Below are 19,925 nucleotides of genomic sequence, written 5' to 3' on the forward strand. Positions count from 1 at the left end.
AAATAAATTGGAGAAGAATAGCAAAAAGAGGGAGAGAAACAATCTTTTAGCCAAAGAAATTTGGAAAATCAGCAAGAAAATATTTTACAAGAATAATACTCAAATAAGAGATTTTATTTGATCCTTAAAATAACCTTTTATGGTAGGTAATACCAATATTTCTACTCCCATTTTAGCACTGCAGAAACTGAGTATCATAAGTTTAAACTACTCACTCGGGTAACAGGGAAATACTAGTCCAGGTAGGGAATGTCTCAGCAAGTCATCAGCCAGTCCCACTTTAGCAAACCAGTAAGAGATTCTGACACCAGCGATCCTCCAATTACACCTTCTCAGCACACCCCAAATACAAAGGTTACCTATGGGCTTTAGGAATATGTCACTGAAGCATCATGTCAACAGCCAGGACCTGCAACCCCTGGCATAAGAAACTTGAGACAGTGCCCCTTCCACTTGAGCAGACCTCAAATTTTAAAGAAAGGAAAAAGGCTAAAAAAGATAAGCAAAAAACAACAGAAAAAAGAATCTGACCACAGAAAACTATTATAGTGATAGGGAAGGCCAAGAACAAAGCTCAGAAAAGGACAACAATGTCAAAATTCCAAAGAAAAACAGGAGAAATGTTCTCAAGCCCAAAAAGAACTCATGAACAAGCTCAAAAAGGAACTCAAAAATCATATGAGCAATAGAAGGAAAATTGGAAGAGAAATGAAAATGATGTAACAGAATTATGAAAAAAAAAAGAGGCAACAACTTGGAAAACAACTGTTTTAAAAATGGAATTATCCAAATGAAAAAGGAGATACAAAAATCCACTGAAAAAAATAAATCCTTAAAAAGCATAATTGGCCAAATGAAAAAGAAGTACAAAAGCTGATAGAAAAGCAATTTCTTAAAAATTAGAATCAGGCAAGTGGAAGTTCACAGTTCTATGAGACTTGAAGAGTTAAACTTTCAAAAGAGTTGGAAAAAAAAGAAAATGTAAAGTTCCTTATTAGAAAAACAACTAACTTAGAAAATAGATCCAGGAGAAACAATGTCAGAATCCAAAAGTTGGAACTAGAGGACAAAATAAGCACTGGAAGAATTCATTGATCACCTCAGAAAAGAGTTCCCAAAATAAAACTAAAAGGAACATTATTGCCAGATTTTAGAACTATCAAGTCAAGGGAAAAAATATTGCAAATGGTCATAAAGAAACATTCAAGAAGAGAAAGAAAAAGAACTATTACGAAGAATCATCTTCCCAATAAAATTAAAGCATATTTCAATGAAATAGAGGATTTCAAACTTTCATAAAGAAAAGACCAGAATTAAAAAAATACAGGACTTTGTAGAAACATAAGGAGGCAATCAGAAAAGTGATATCATAAAGGACTTAATAAGGTTTATCTGTTGTTTTCCGACATGGGAGGACACTTGTAACTTATTAGAAAACTCTCATTATTATGACAATGAAGAGTAAATATAGACAGAGGGCATGGGTATGAGTGGAATATGAAGGGATAATATATTTTTTTAATGATGAAATTAAGGAGTGAGAGAAGAATGACCAGGAGAAAAGGAAAGGGAAATGTGGAATAGTGCAAATTATCTGCCATTAAAAAAGAGGGAAAACTTTTACAATGGAGCAGAAGGGGCAAGGAAAGGTGAGTGAGTGAACCTTACTCATCAAAATTGGCTCAAATAGGAAATAATATACATACTCCATAGGAGTTTAGAAATCTCTTACCCTGCAGGAAAATAGGAGGAGAATGGGATTTGAGAAAGGAGGAGGTGAGAAAAGGGAGGGCATATTGGGGGAGGAATGATCAGTAGCAAAACAACTTGTGAGGAGGGACAGGGTGAAAAGAGAGAGGGAATGGAAGTAATGGGGGAAATATAAATAGCAACGGTAATTGTAAGACACTTTTGAATCAATTTTCCCTGACAAAGCCTTATTTCTCAAACATAGAGGGAACTGAGTCAAATTTATAAAAAGAGCATGTCCCAATTGATAAATTATCAAAAGATATGATCTGTGCCCAAAGCACTGAAAATTCATGCATATCCTTTGACCTAACAACACTACTACCAGGCATGAATATCAAAAGAGATTCAGAAAAAAAAAAACATGAAAAATAAAAAGGAAAATGACCTATACATGCAAAAAATTATTCATAGCAGTTCTCTTTTTTTTAGGACAAAGTAAGTTAGAAATTGATAGGATGCTCAGCAATTGGGAAATGGTTCAATAAACTGTGGTATGTGTTTGTGATAGAATATTATTGTTTTCTTGGAGATGATGATCAGGTTGCTCTCAGAAAAAAACTCTAGAAAGTCTTCCATGAACAAAGTGAAATATGCTGTATACAAAGTAATAGCAATGTTCTGCGATGATCAGCTGTAAATGACTTTGTTATTCTTAGTAATACAATCATCCACAATCACTCTAAATGACATATGATGAAAAATTTTATCCATACATAGAGAAGGAACTGATTGTGTCTGAGTACAGATTGAAGCATTCTCTATTTCTTTCTCTATCTCTCGTTCTTATTTTCATTAGGATGGGAGATCTATGTTTTCTTTCACAACTTGACTTTTATGGAAATATTTTGCATAATTTCACATGTGGTTTCTTCATTATGATGGGGATAAGGGAGAAAACCAAAAAATTAAAAATCTTCAAAACAAACATAAATAAAATTGTTTTAAATGTAACTAGAGGAGAATATAAATTAAATACATAGGTTTTTTTAAATTAAATTTTTTAAAAAGTAAATCACTAATAGTATAGATAGAAGGATTATACTTAGAGGGAATGGACAATTATGAATTTGAGGGAATGTCATTAAAAATTTAGGAGATGAAAAAGAGGAAGACACTTAGGGTGAAATGAAAGAAGTAGAATGGGTTAAATTATTTCACATGAAGAAGTAAGGAAAATCTATTATAGTGAACAGGAGAGGGGTGAATGGGTAATGGGCACCACTTGAACTTTATTCTCAGCAGTATTAGCTAAAAGAGGAAATAATACATATAATTATTTGAATATAGAAATCCATTTTACCTAACTGGGAAGAAGGAGGAGAGAACATAAAAAGGAGGTGTGGGAGGTCTGGACTGACAGAAGGAAGAGCAGGCAAAGAGGAGTTGGTAGAAAAAAGCAAAACACTAATGAGGAGGAAAGAGTGAAAGGAGAAAGAAGACAAATTGGAGGTAGAAAGGATGGAAATACAAAGATAATAACCATAACTGTGAATGTGAATTGAATGAACTCCCTTATAAAATGGAAATTGATAGCAGAGAGGAGCAAAACTCAGAATCCTACAATATGTTGTTTACAAGAGATACACATAAAGCAGAGAGAGATTCATAGAGTAAAAGTAATGGCTAGAATAAAATCTACTATGCTTCAACAGAAGTTAAAAAAGGCAAGGATAGCAATACTGATTTCAGACAAAGCAAAATGCAAATATATATATATATATATATATATATATATATATATATATACACACACACACACCTAATTACAAGAGATAAGGAAGAAAACTACATCTTGATAAAAAGGTATGACAATGAAATAATGTCAATACTACATATATATGTATCAAATGGTATTACATCCAAATTCTTAAAGAAATTAAGTGAATTATTGGCTCATGAAGAAAGCGCATTATGAAATGTAAAATTATATTAAACTAAAAAAGCTTTTGCACAAACAAAATTAATTCAACTGATTAGAAGGAAAGCAGAAAGCTGGGAAATAATCTTTAGAGCAAGTGCCACTGATAAAAGCCTCATTTCTCAAATATATAGAGCGCTGAGTCAATTTTAAAAGAATTTAAGCTATTCCTCAATTCATAAATAGTCAAAAGATACAAACAGGCTGTTTTCAGAGAAAGAAATCAAATTTATCTATAGGCATATGAAGAAGTGCTTTAAATCACTTTTGATTAGAGAAATATTCATTAAAACAATTTTAAGATACTACCTCTTGCCTAGAATATATACTCATTTGACAAAAAAAGGAAAATGATAAATGTCAAATACAATGTAGGGCACTAATGCATAAGAGTTGTGATCCATCCATGCTGGAAAGCAATTTGGAACTATGTCCAAAGGGCAACCAAACTGTGCCTACCCTTTGAGTCAACAAAACAATTACTCAGTCTACATCCCAAAGAGATTATTTAAAAAAGGAAAAAGACCTATATGTGCAAAAATATTTATAGCAGCCCTTTTTGTGGTGGCAAAATGTTGGAAATTGAGGGAATGCCCATCATTTGGGGTATAGCTGAATAACCTGTAGTATATGAATGTAATTGAATACTATTGTGCAATAAGAAATGATAAAAGGCAGGTTTCAGAAAAATCTGGAAAAATTTGTATTAAATTGATGGAAAATGAAATGAGCAGACCCAAGAAAATATTGTATAGAATATAAGCAATATCATATGATGATCATTTATAAATGATTTAGCTCTTCTCAGCAACACAATGATCCAAAACAAGTAAAAATACTAACAAAGGAAAATCCTATGCAAAACCAGATAAATAAAGGATAGATTCTAATTAGATCAAAGCATAATTTTTCACTTCTTTCATTTTTTTCATTTTTTTTCTTTGATCTGTTTCTTCTTTCACAACTATGGCTAATATGGAAATATGTTTTATAGACTAGTTCATGTATAATCTATGTAAAATTGTCTACCATTTTAGGGATTAGGGAGGGGAAGAGAAAACTTCAGAACTCAAAATCTTGTAAAAATGAATGCTGAAAATTATCTTGACATATAATTAGGAAAAATAAAATGCTATTGAAAAACTGTAATCTAGTAGGACAGACACAAATGGTTAATATTAAATAACATTACATAGATAATTAATATACAAATGAAAGTATATTTGAAGTCAAATTAAAAAAAATGCTCAAAAAACTTCCTTCTATATTTCTCCTGATTTCCTTCTGAGTAAGTTTGTATTGGAAGAACCACTTTATGAAGCATATTGACTTTCAGGTAGGAAAAATGAGAGAGGTATGAATGGGTTATTTAGATTTTATGAAAGTGTCAGTTTTAATGAGAGACTGACTGGATATGAAATAGATAAAATGAACTTCAGAAGTTTTACTATATAAACTAATCAAAATTTTAAAAAACCTAATTATTAAATAAAAGCAAATAGGGAATATGCCATCCTTATGAGAGTTCTCATTGTTGGATTAAATTATGATGAGGAATTAGAAGAGTCTGCTTTTTGATTATCCTAGAATCTTTCACCTAGCAACAGTAGTAATAGTCAAAATAGTATTGTAATTACAATGAATGGCATAGTAATAGTAAGGATTTATGAAGTGCTTTAATGTTTACTAAGTATTTAAAAAATGTCTCATTTAACCCTCATGATTATCTGGGAGATATTTTTATTATCACCATTTTGTGAGTGAGGGAACCGAGGCAGAAAGATGTTAACTATTTTGCTCAGGATCAGATACCTAGTATTTGAAGTATTTGAACTCTACCTCTAGTGCTATACTCACTGAGGCACCTAGCTGCCAATAATAGGTGTTAAATGTTTATTGTTGCTGTTGTACTTTTATAGCCCTCAATTTTCTTTGTATTTATACTGTGTTTTGTTCCATGGTTTGATAGAATTTAAGTCCAAAGATTCTAATGTTCTCTATATTTCAACAGTTAATAGTTGTGTGATCCTGGACAGTTGTCAATGTCTCCGAGCCACCAAATTTTAAATTTAAGTATTGATGTTTGTCCTACTTTCTCACTGGATGCTTATAAGGAAAATACTCTAATATGAACTTTTTTTACTTGGAAGATGGGGGAAAGATCAGTATTTATTGACTTTATCGAGTGAAACTATACTTACTGAGCAACAACTATGTCTTAACGAAATATTGTATGTTTTCTAGCAGTCCAAGCTTGGATAGAATTTATCTTTGCCTCTACTGCTTAAGCTAGAGTTTACAAAGTAAATTAATAACATAAAAAAGTTGGCAAAAGACATGCTTAAATCTTCTTAAAAGAATGAGCTGTTTTCAAAGACTTTAGCTTATTAATTATTCACATGTAAATGAATTCTTTTAATTTCAAATTGACTTTATCTAATTCATTGAAGTAGGCCTAGCAGAAGGTATTCTGCTAACAATTTCTGTTGCTCTATTAACTGGAAAGTAATAAAATTGCATTAAAAAAATGCAAAGTATACTGCAGTTTGGTCTTTCCTGACTGAGATAGACTTTGACTCTAATTTTTCTAAACTACTAAGATTTTCAAATAAAATTCAACTTAATAATCTAGTTAAGTACCTTTGATATATAAAACACCAGCCTAGGCACTGGTTGCACAAAGACAAGAAACAGAAATTGCCCTAGCCCCATGAGGAAATTACATTTTGCTAGACCGTTGAAGTCTTTAAAATTGATTATTCTACACAGATTTATGTAAATGGGTTTAAACCATAGGAATTTTCTTTCCTTTTGAAATTATTACCTTTCTTCAAATATTATACTTTTAGCCCTGGGAAATTAAGCATAGACCTTTACAACCTTAAAATTAATGACAAAAATAAGAATGATAATTAATCAGTTCACTCTGATTTTCCTCAAGATTTAATATACTTAAAAAGTTAATGCCATCAACTTTCACAGCTCTCTTGAATCATAAATAAATGATCCCTTGATTAAACTTATTGGACATTTTGCTTCATTTTGCTCTGTCAAAGAAAACTTAATAATTATGACACTTTTGCTAAAAGCTGAAAACTAATATGTGTATAAAAATAGCTATACAGGAAAAGTGCCTCCACTTGAGCACAGGAACAAAGGGAAAGAAATTACCTTCATCAGGCTTCATATTAATATAGTTAACGCTAAAATGTTCCAAAAATTTGAAAATACAATAAACCATCAGAAGATTGCTAAAAACATGACTTTTTAGTCACTTTATGAAAAATCATGAATGTCTTTGAACATTTTACCAGAATCATCAAAGAAGAGATGAGTAGAGACCCACTTATCTATAAACACTTGTGGCTATTAATATCTACATGAATTTTCCTGTGTTGTGACAAAAAAATAATAACTTTGGCAGTGGATTCTTGATAAAAATTTACTAAAGCTATAGCCTAGGTGAATGCAAATTCCTTCTGTTTCAGAACTTATATCTATTGAAAACAGGTATATCAATTGAACTATTTTGTAAATAACTGAGTCATCCACCATAAATTCATCTTGTTGTTTGACAAATAAAGTAGAATTTCTGGAATATTTGTTATTTCAACACTGGTTGTTATTTAGAAACAGTAATTCATTCATATGTTGCTGGCAATCTAAGTAGGTGGTTTGAGGATACTTTATTGATCAGCCAATGTGATGAGTTTGAGCTCTACATATCACTTTCATGTATGGCTAGTGACTAATTCTAATTCAGCTAATCATAAAACAGATGCCTATTGTTAATTACAAACATTGAAAGATAAAAGAGCATACATGGATCTATACAATATTAGTTTAATGTAATACTTTGGTACTTATTAAATTTTTTTTGGAGGCAGCTAGGTGGCTGGTATATAGAATCCTGGACCTGGATTCAAAAAGATCTATGTTAAAATCCAATCTCAGACACTCATTAGTTATGTTACTCTGGCCAAGTCATTTAACCTCTGCTTCCCTTAATCTAGTAAAGAAGGAAATGGCAAACCATTACACTATCTTTGCCAAGAAAATCCCATACAGAGTCATAAAGAGATGGACATGACAGAACGATAGACAAGTTTTGAATAATTTGTTGAAACAAATTAAATTGACTGCATCAGAGAAGTTGATGTGGAAGGTCAAAATAAGCTTCTAGACAGGTCAATAGCTTATTAGTTGGAAATTACTGAGATCTGCTTTGTAATATAGAAGTCTTCATTCTTTTCCAGTCATCTTTCTCCTCCCACAAGATAAAACTTATTTTTAGAATTGTTTCATCTATACCCAACTGTGTGTGTAGAAAGTAGAACAGTGGGAACTCTCCAAGGTTATCTATCCCACAGCTCTTGATCTCACATTTTGGCCTAAAGGAAAAGAGTAACCAGATTTGTACTTTGTATTCCTGCTTTCAAAAATTAACAAAATATAAGCCATAAAATGTTCTCTTTCATTTTTCTCTGCAACACCAAGCCTGAGCAAGATACTAACCATTTTTTAATACTCTAGTTTCCTATCTTTTTTTTTTTTTTTAACCACATACCCTGCTTTGTCACTGCCCTTCTCTCTGGCTTCCCATTTACCATAAAAAAATACACAAGTCAGAAGTTTCTATGATCAATCACTTTTTCTGAATCAATATACATATGTAAATATATTCAAGGTACACATTGGATGGATAAATATTAGCTTTGCAAACTACTAAAATGTATAATCATTTCTGCATATTCCATGATGACACCATAAATTAGTCTAGTGACTGCTCAAATAAATAGAGCTCTTCTTTGACATGAGTTATCTGGCCTTATACCTTAAAAAGATGATGATACTATATGGTCTTGGTCCTTATCAGAACTATAGACCTACCTTTCTAAACCCAAAACATTTTGCCTAACACTATTACTCTATCCTGAAAGGGTCTAAAACAGAACTTTTATGCGTTTATTTAAGGGTTTAGTCTTCTCCCATTATTTAAACTGGTTTAGGGGTTATTATACATATTTTTTTAGTACATGTTTCTAAACTCTTGTATAGTACAGTCTTCGCACCATTGGCATGTAATAAGCATTAGCTTTTTGCTTAGACTCCTTTGAAATAAGTGTCCAGCAGTTTATCAGGCAGTGCAGATAACTTACCTGTAAGTAATATTCAGTTGAGATAAAGTATCTTTAAGTCTCATCTCAGTCCTCCTATTCCCAGTTTGTATATAGGTGAACTGACCAACCTCTCAATAGTTGGTTATACAAGAGTTTGTATAAACTGCTCAGTTTTGTGTCCCATAAAGATTAACTTTTTCAGCAAAGTTTTCTCAATTTATCAAAAGGCTTGACCAATACAAATTTGGCATTATATAATCAGTTTTCTTTTAGTGTTCTTTCCGGCAGACATTATAACTAAGTGATAACCTACTTTCCACTTATACCTCAGCTGTGAAGTATCATGGTTTTGAGTATCAGCATTATTTCTGCTCCTAGAGACTCCAAAACAAAAATCAGTAGGCAAGAGAGGCTAATATCTAAAAGTCAGAGAGAAGATATACAGCCTATGACATTACTCACAATGTAATTGTACACATGTACAACAAAAGCCAAATGTGAAGTTCTCTGAATATTTTTCTCCGATATCTGCCAGTGTTATATTCATCAGTGTGCTTATAAAATTCAAATTGTACATCCCCTTGAGAAGGGTAAGGTGTAGTTCAAGACTTCTTGATGCAAGCCAAAGCTAACACTTCCTTGAGAAATTGCTTTCAAAATGACTGCCTTGATCTGAACAGCTTTTGACAAGAAATCCATACACTGAGAAATATTACTCCAACACTTCAGCAAATATGGAGGATCTGGATTGAATGTGATTGTTTTATATATATTATATATATAGTGTATACACATACATATATCATAAAAACCAGTCATCAATAATATTTATTGCAATAGCCTTCTTGTCGCTCTGCCTGCAACAGGTCTCTCCTCACTTCAGTCCACTATGCATTCATACCCCAAAATGATTTCCTTAGCCACAAGTCCAACCATTTCATACAACAAACTCATCACATTCTTAGTAGTGAAATCCATAGTCATTTTAGGGCAATTAAATTATCTCTGGGTAATGTTAGATCTTTTTACCTACATGTCCAAAACTATCATTTACAATTATCATGGTTAAAGGGAGATATGGACAAAGTAGCATCAAACACTTACTGGAACTGAGGGACCACTGACAATCCAGTCCAGTACTCCATTGCACAGATCCAACTTGTCTTTGTCTTAATAGTAAGTAATTATATAGTAAGTTCCCTTTAAAAGGCTGAAACTTGATTTGTATAGTATCATTGTCTCTACTTAGCATCTATTCACCCTCAAAGTGTTTTAATGACTACCTTCTCCACAATCATCTGCAGACGATTGAAACAAAGTTTTTGATTCAGTGAAATGAAGTTTACATATTTTGTTGGGAATTGTTCTCAGTGGAACTAACTTCCAAATGCACTTGTTCTTTCTTGTACTTCTGTTCCTTGGGTATCACATATAGCTTTCATGCTTCTTTAGTGTATCTTCAAGGATTTTATTATTTCATAGCCTTTGGGACAAGGCATTAGTCTTATCTGACGGTGGTAGTATATGCTGAATTCTTAGTTGGTATTGATGCTACCTATTGTTGACAAATGGCACTTAATTTGGTACTGATAAAAATATGTCAACGGATTATTTCTTTTCTACATTCATGACATTTTTTTATCAATATTGAATTTCTTAAAGGTAAAAACTTTAGTTTATGTATTAGATCACAAATTCTTTTGTCATTCTGGTTCTACTAATTAATTCAACTAGTTTCTGATGACCATTACTCTTGGCACTGAACTAATCCCAAACTCTATATATTCTAGTTAGTCAAACTACCTTAATATGTCTTTCATTACTCTCAGCTATCCTCTACTCATTTGCCCAAATAATTTTCCTAAAGCACCAATCTTACCATTTCTCTTCCCTTCTCTGTAAATTATTACTTCCAGGATCAAATATAAAATATTGTTGTTCAGTTGTTACAATCAGGTCCAACTCTTTGTGTTCCCATTTGTGGTTTTCTTGGCAAAGATATTGGAGGAGGTTGGCATTTCTATCTCTAGCTCATTTTACAGTTGAGGAACTGAGGCAAACAGGTTAAGTGACTTGCCCAGAGTTACATAGTAAATGTCTGAGACCAGATTTGAAGAGACTCCAAACCTGGCACTTTATCCACTGCACCATTTTCCTGCATTTAAATTTATAAAATACTCTAGCATTTAAATTTACATTTCTTTCTTTCCAGTTTTCTGATACTTATTCTTCTCTTCACACTTAATGATTCAGCAATACCTGCCTTCTTGCCATTCACGGAATATGATACTCCATCTCCCATATCCTGCATTTTCAATCTCCCATTCTTGTAATGCTCTCCCACCATATTTCCTTCTTGTTCCCCTGGTTTCCTTCATCTTCAGCTTCAATCTCACATTCTAGAATAGGCCTTTCCCCATATGCTTTTCCCCCAAAGGGCAAAAGAAGGCATCATGGCTATAAATCATAACATAGTAAATTTAGATTTGATATAAGGAAAACAGACAAACAAGCTTCCTAAAATTTATTTCCTGCCAGCTCAGCAAACTCTACTTCACTAACTGGTCTTCTAATAGACTCTATGACCTATTTTCAGGTACATGGTAGAAGAGATGCTTCCTCGGTACCTGATTTTGTCTTCAATATCCTCAGAGGCCTTTTTCAGTACTAAGATTCTGATTCTGCTATGGGATGACATAAATGATAGAACATTTTGTCATATACTTCACTGGCACCATTTTGCTCCTGGGTCATATTTTGTAATACAGATCCCAATTGATAGGAAATGGGAAAAACATTTAATAACCTGCTGTATTTCAACACTGTGGGAAACACTTCATTTTATCCTTATAACAATCCTGATAGCTGCTATTACTATCCTCATTTGACAGTTGGACAAACTTAATCTGTTATAATTTGCTCAAGGTCACATAACCACTAATTGTATGAGTCTACATTTGAACTCAGATCTTCCCTACTTCAGATCTATGGCTATATTCACTGTTGCCTCCTATGATAAAATTAAAAGGCATTCTATATAGTTTTTAGTGACTTTGAAAATCTGTTGAAGTCCTGGCACATCTATAAGGAAAAAATCTGAAGTCAGGTATAATGCTTGGCTAAAGTTTGAAGTCTTCTCAGGAATAGATAAGGGAACTGGTTGTGAACAGGATGCTCTAGAGGCAAATTTCTTAAAATGTGGGTTGTAGCTCCATATGGTATATAAAATAGGTATACAAAGGAAACATGCACTATAGTAAATCATAATTTCATGATCCCTACACCCAATTACTAGTCCCCATATGGGGTTGCATCTCACAGTTAAGAAGCTGGGCTTTAGAGTATGGGGTTTTAATTGGGACTTAAAGGAAGGCAAAGGAGTCAAGAGGTGGTGATGAGCAGGAAGAGTATTCCAGGTATGGGGCACAGCAAGTAAAAATACTTGAAGCTCAGAGATGAAATATCTTGTTTGAAGAATAACAAGGAGACCATTGCACTGGATCAAATAATATATTAGGGGGGTATGGATGTATAAGAAGTCTAGAAAGGTGAAAAGGGAGAGGGGAAGATTATGAAGGGATTTGAATTCCAAATAGAGAATTTTATATTCAATCTTGGAAATGATAGGGAGCCACTGGAGTTTATTGAATTGGGAGTGAGAAAGTAACATGGCTGAATCTGTACATTAGAATAATCACTTTGATAAGTGAATAAAGTGTAGACTGGAGAGACATAGCAGGCAAGCCAATCAGTCAGCTTTCATCAAGAAATAGTAAAGGTATGAGGAGGTACCAAAGTAGTAGTAGTATTAGACAAAAGATTATTTCTGAAAAGTCACAAAAATTAAGTCAATAGACTTTAACAATATATTGGATATGGATGCAGAGTAAGAGACATTGAGGATAATAACTAGTTTATTAAGTCTGGGAAACTGAGAAGATAGTCATGTTCTTTATACTAAAAGGTAAATTTAGAAGTGGATGGAATTTGGGAAGGAAGATAATAAGGTCAGTTTTTTTATATGTTGAATTTAAGACTTCTACAGGACATCCAGTTTCAGATATCTAACAAGAAGTTGGACTTGCAAGACTTGATATCACAGAAATTAGGGCTGAATAAGTAGATGTGGACATGCAGAAAATCGTTAGTGCAGGTCTGAAGCTTGGAAGATGGAGCAGAACTGGACCTAGATTTTGGAGAATCAACTGCATAGATTCATTGATATCAATAAGATTGCTATTACAGAGATGATAACTGGAGAAGAAAAGAAAGTCAAAATTAGGAAGAGAACCAGGAGGTAACAAAGGAGACAGAAATGTTAGTTACAGAGATATGAGAATAACCAGGAAAATATGGTGGGTTGGTAAGAGTGGAGAGAAAGTATCTAGTTAAGAAAAGTTTATTGAGATTATGATAACATTTCAGAAAGATCAAGGAAGATGAGTACACAATGAGGTCTTCATTATTAGAGAACAATTACTAGCCTTTGATAAAAAATAATTTCTTGTAGATAGATCAAAAGACAGATTACGGGGGTTATCCCTTTTATCTTTATAATAATATTGTTCTATGGAAAGAATCATGAATTTAAAACAAGGGGACCTGGATTATCTCTAGGATAATTTCTGTGAACCCTTATACCTCTTAATCTATGTTCCTATAATTATATGAGTTAAGGCAGCTGTTGTGTTATTTTTGAAAATGAGACATTGGTACAAAAAGTTGGTTTTTTTGTTTTGTTTTGCTTTGTTTTGTTTTTTTCAGGAAGAACTGAGTTTAATTATTGCTCCTGAAATGTACTCTTATGTGTTACAATAAACAAGTCATTTAACTCTTCAGTAAGCAAGTCACTTAACTTTTCAATGCTCAGGTACATTTTTAAGACTGTAAATTATAGGTAAATTTCTTATCTTCATCTGTGGGAGAAGATTCCTGGAGTTCCTCACTTTAATAGAATTACATGTATGGATCACACATTGGGATAATGGGATAAAGCCACAAAGATAATGATTAATAGTCAAAACTAGAATTCTATTCTTGTCTCTTCCCACCGTATAACACTTGTCCCATGATTCTCCCAAGGAGCATTTGAATTTAAATAAAACCTAGAGATTTATAACAAATTAATGAGTATGGAAGTATACAACATTGCATATCACTGAAGCAGATGAGGCAAACATTTAGTTGATTAGTGAACTCTCTCCAGAAATCAAGCATGGTAGTGACTGTAGATTCCACTTAGGCATATAAATAGCATTTTAGACATGAAACTGTGACTCACACTGTATATAATGATAAGCACACTGTACAAAATGATATATTTAAAGCTCTTATTTTCTGTTTATGCAAATCTTCCACCATAATGCTATTCTACTTCCTAAACCTTCATTAAGAACATTTATAATATAAATTATAACATAACCAAGACTTCAACCAGGAAATCAGTGCTTTGGGAGGAAATAGCTAAATGCATTAGAATGTCTCTAAAAATAAAATATCTTTGAGTCAATTGCAGATGGATAATGTTAAATATCCCATTAATTATTATTACTACCACATGCCCGAATAAATCCTACCATAAACATTAGGCGAGTAGGTAAACAAAGAAATAACACTTCATGTGATGAATGACAATAAAAAACATTTTTAAACAGTTCTGTCAAAAGACAGCCTTAAGAATGTTTACTATATTCTTTTATTTTTTGATTATCTGAAGTCACAAATACAAATTACAGCATGTAAAATTTCAAAGCTTTTGAAATTAGTGGAAAACACACATAGTTTGAGACTTTGATAAACTAACCAGACTTAGTTTAAGTTGGTTATAGCATATATTTAGGCAGAAAGGTGTTTTTAAAAAAAACCTGAAAGAAGACTACAAAAAAAAATTTGTAAATGCTGCATCATATAAAAAATAATCAGGAAAAATTGCTCTCATTAGCACAATGTCAGAAACAATATTATGACAAATAGTTTATCTAAAGCATTCCTATATTATTATGTGCTTTACATCATGTATTTACTCTGGAAATTGCAAGGAAAGTATGCTGTTAAAATCCATGAAATCTTAGAAAAGCCTACAACTTTTACACTTTAGCTGAAGGTTAATTATAAGATGTACTTAATTATATCTCACATATGGGTAAACACCTATTGCATTCATTATCTTAATGTACTATAAAAGTAGAAAGTATAGCCCATTTAGGAAAGACATTTTTTTAGTGTATATAAGTACATACCAAAACAGGGTATATCAAAATAAAAGTTAGTTGATCAGAGCATGTATGCAGAAAATATGCATTGAATTCTATCTATCTAGTGATTCCTTGTGCTTTAGGAAAATTACTTGGGCAAATGAGTAGAAGATATTAATACTTGTGATTTTAAGGCAGTCTTCATTTTTATGGAATAAGATATTAAGTTTATTTCTTCATCTGCTGGTAATGTTCATTTGCTGTAAATAATTACAGTTCGCTGAAACTACTTTACAATGGCATATAGCTTTAGAAATCAGTCTCTTGCTGTACTAGACATTTCAACTCAAATTTCAGAGCTGATTCCACATACTATGAATATATACATATTTTTGTTTCCCTAACTCAAATTCCCCAATTTTCCTTTAATTGTATAATGGAAAGGCATTCTTTCCATTCTCTATAATCAAAAAATCATCATTAAATGTTATATTTTTACTACTATTTTAAAGAACCCTACAACTCATCCAGAGTTATACTGTAATTGAGGGTTTAAACATTTTGTACTTTATCTCCTATAATATCCTCTTTTCTTACATATCAAAATAAATGGCCTTTTCTTGAGATTTTTTTTCCTGTGAGTATGACAGAGAAGAAAAGAAAGAAAGAGATTATCTGATGTTTTAATGGCAATCTTGATTGTGAAATAAAATTAATATTTAGGATTGCACTTCTAAATTTGGGGGAGGTTAATTTTTAGCATGGTTTTTCATTTTCCTGATCATTAATTTTCATTTTTATCCTACTTCTTGAATTTGAAGTAGAACCATCCTCCTAGATAGATAATGAAGGAAGGTCAAAACTAATATTTACTGACCTCTTTCTTTATGAAGATTGAAAAATGAATTTATAATGGATTTGTGAAAGTTTACCTTAGAAGATTAATAAGAGGATGTTCTATTTTCTTGGAATAATAACATAGTAGAGTGCTAGACTTTGAAACTGGAAGACCCAGGTTCAAATTTCATCTTTGGCATTTACTAGTTTTGGAACTGCACAAATCATTTAATCTCTATCAACTTCAGTTTTCCTCATCTAGAAAATGGAGAAAATCATATCTGTTACACTTATCCCATAGATTATTGTGAAGATAAACTGCAATAATAATATGTAAGATGAATTTAAAATTTTAAAGTGCTATGTATATGCACCATATTGGTAAATATTTAAGACAGCAGGAAATAGTAAATTTAGGCAATTGAGAATTAAAATAAGAAATAAAAATTTTGCAAAGAAAGTTATTAAGGAGTAGGTATAAATTAAGATCTTGAAACTGAAAAAAAAAAGACTAAAATAGCTTGTAAATATTATTGGAAATTAATGACATCATCCCAAACTCTCTTTATACTGAAGTATTTGGAAAAGTAATTTATGGAATTTTATACTGAAAACAAATAATGGTTGGAAGAAGGGTTCAAAGAAAATGATAGTTACTTTTGTTATAGGACTTTGATATTTTTGACAGAAATTAATTCATGAATAATCTTAAAAACCAAATTAGTTTACTTATTTATAGTTTTTACATGTATTATATGAAAAATATTACTTAAGAGTATTTGACCTAAATATTATGTTTATTTTATAATATGATATTCATTCTTGACAAACTAATTCCAGTTACTATAGATCAATTTGTCTTTAACTAATCAAATTACATTTATTATAGTGTTTTTAAAAAACATGATAATACAATTAATTTGATGTTATTGTACTATTCTTTTAATATAAATTTTTAAGGAAAATACCATCTTCAAATATATTTCACATGTTCTTTGGTGTTATTCTACATTAATTTTATATTTAAAAGTCAAAATAAATTTCTTTTAATTTAAATTTAGTTAATCCAATTTAATAAGTATTCATTAAATGTGTAAAATATGGTACTGGTCAATGCTTGGGTTACCAAGAAGAATAAAATATGGTCTTTTCCTTCAAGGATCTTATAATCAATAATGGAAAATACATGAAAATTTAATAAAAGGCCTAATAATAATAAATGCCTAAGAGCAGTACTGAGACATATAACATGAAAGTCAGAAAAATCTTCCTTCAAGAAATATGTTTTAAGATGTATCTTAAAGGATCAAGTTGCATTTGACCTGGCAGATAATAATATGGGGTGTTAGCAGAGTAAATAGTCAGTTACACTGGGGAAAAGGGACTTAAGGAGAATAACAATTACTTATAGGAAAGAAATTAAATAGGAGTTGCAAAGATAAGTCGAGGTCATTCTAGTTTTACGAACAACTATGAACCACTGAATCATTCTGACTATTATAGATATCCAAATTAACTACAAAGGATATATGAAGGAAGATGCCATCTGCAGAAAGAACAAATAATTTGTTTGTATAGAATGATTTTTACTTCTTAAATTAAGAACAAAATAAAATAAAAAAAAAACCTGAATGATCCCATGATAATATGTTTAACAACAAGGAATGTTTTTGTATAGATAGTATATAATGTTTTTATATAGAATAACACAAAAATTATTTTCATTCAAATGAATAGTTTATTTCTTTTATTTAAAAAGGTGATCTTTTGATTTGCTTTTCAAATTATTTCTTGAGAAATGTGTTGTTGTTTCATTTCTAGGTTAGAAGAACAAAAGAATATTTTGTCAGAATTTGAAGGTGACTTGAATGAATTTATTTTATGGTTGAAGGAAGCAGAAAGCATTGTCAGTATCCCCCTTGAACCAGGAAATGAACAGCAATTAAAGGATGTACTGAAAAAAGTCAAGGTAACATATGATGTTTTCAAGTTCTTGCTTAAATATACTTTAAAAATCTCTCTCTCTCTCTCTTTCTCTCTCTCTCTCTCTCTCTCTCTCTCTCTTTTCCTTGATTTGTCAATCATTATGTTCATGTTTCTACACTAAGAAATTTGGTCAGTAATTTACTTTCTCTTAACCTTACAATGACCAGTCTTTTTTAAATGATGGTGTCATGTTTACTATTACTTTCTTGTTTACTTATGTGATATTTTTATATTTCCAAAGGTGCTCTTGAATGGCATAGATCTTTTAAAATTAAATTTCGTTAAATTAGTTTTATTTTGAGGTTAATTATTATATGGCAATGGAGCATTACAAACTGAGCAAAGTAAAAATCATTATTTTAATACATTTCATACTATAGCTTAAGGTTTGTAGATAGCTGGAGATACCACAAGTATCTTACTGCCAAATTGTTTCAGCCTCAAATCAAAAGGATTCTAGTTGACAACTGTAATTGGTTGTTCTTTTTCTCAGAGCTAACACAATGGCCCTGAATACAGACAAGTCAATTTATAGGATTTTTGTGTTTACCTTTCTTAAATGTCTATTTTTACCCTAATTGTCCTATGACTAGGAGATAGATAGTTGATTCAACTTATTTTATTTTAATTCTACGATCAATTAAATTCAGGTTTTTATATAGGTATATATAACACACTATATTTATATATATATATATACATTGATACATATATAGAGACTCACATATGTATATATCCATGTTTGTATATATACATGCATATTTATGAGTTTTTATATGTATGCATTTATACAAGACACCTACTAAGTGTAAACAGAAGGCAGTGAAGAGGGATGTCAGTAAAACTCATGTTTAAATCCAGCCTCTAAAAAATACTAGGGGAAAAAAAAGAAAGAATGAAAAGAAGAAAGAGAAGGAAGGAGACACACACACACACAGGAAAGAAAGAAAGGAAGAAAGAAAGAGAGAGGGGGGAGGTAGGGAGAGAAGGAGAGCAGGAAAAAAAAAGTATAAAATGTTGTGTTAAGTACTAGAAATACAAAGACATAATCAAGCCAGTCCTTTTCCTCAAAGGTCTCACCTTTGGGGGATAGGGTAGATAACACTATGCAAAGATAATTAAAAACAAAGTAGTTTGAGGAGGAAAGAATATTGAAAGCTATTGGAATTAAGGAAGATTTAAAAAAAGATATGAGACCTGAGATGAATCTTGAAACAAGATAAGAATTCTGAAAGGAGAAGATGAAAAGAGCATTCATTGAAGACATAGAATTTGAGATATGCAATATTCAGTGATAGGGAATAAATAGTCTTGATTAGTAAATTAACCACAGTTCAATTTTCCTAAATAATATAGTACATAAACTGGGAAAATGCGGTGTAACAATGGAAAAGAGGTAGAACTAGATATGTGAGAGAAAGAGAGAGAGAGAGAGAGAGAGAAAGAAATAGAGAGAGAGAGGCGGGGGTAGGGAGGGAGGGAGAGGGGAAGGAATGGGGGGAGGGAAGGATAAATGCAAGTCTACTAATCTCAGACAGAAGATTGGATAACTTATAGGTATAATTGAATGGTAATACCTTTATGGAAATAGGAAACTTTGGAGAAAAGACATCTTTCTCATGAGGTTTGTAAAGAAAGATGATAAGCTCTATTTTATATTGATGATTTTGAAATATAAGTGAATCTTGCCAAAACTGGCTTCTAGGTTTCAAAGAGTTTTAAATCTTTGGAACATTTAAAAAGCAAATAAACAAACACCAAAGGGAAATGTTATTATTGGTAATTTAATAGTCCTTTTGGTTTGAGTATGTAGATAGGAGTATATGTATAATTACATCATTCTACAAGAAACCTTTTAGGATTAGAGAAATAAATAGCAATGTGAAATCAAAACTTAAATTTCACTTTCATATTTTTATATCACATATAAATGATCCTATATCCTTCTTGGAAATCTTTGTTTCCAGAATATCTTTAAATCCATATGAAGTAATATAAACTCCTAGTTCAAAAATCAAATTGATAATTCACTTAGCAAACATTTTCTAAAAATTTTACCTGTATGCAAAGCACTGTGCTTTCAGAGGAAATGAGGGGTAGAAAAAGGAGAATAAGAAA

At 31.5% G+C, this 19,925-nt stretch overlaps 1 protein-coding gene across 10 annotated transcripts in view; it reads left to right on the plus strand.

The window, feature by feature from the left end:
• Positions 1-19,925, plus strand: part of DMD (dystrophin) — a 2,285,006-nt gene that overhangs the window by 1,432,294 nt on the left and 832,787 nt on the right. For all 10 annotated transcript variants that reach the window (XM_031963631.1, XM_031963630.1, XM_031963635.1 and 7 more), the window contains one exon: positions 17,643-17,790. In XM_031963631.1, the coding sequence (XP_031819491.1) occupies positions 17,643-17,790 (148 nt within the window). The remainder of the gene's footprint in view (positions 1-17,642; positions 17,791-19,925) is intronic.

Source organism: Sarcophilus harrisii, chromosome 3 (genome assembly GCF_902635505.1).
Source record: "Sarcophilus harrisii chromosome 3, mSarHar1.11, whole genome shotgun sequence".
Taxonomy (NCBI): domain Eukaryota; kingdom Metazoa; phylum Chordata; class Mammalia; order Dasyuromorphia; family Dasyuridae; genus Sarcophilus; species Sarcophilus harrisii.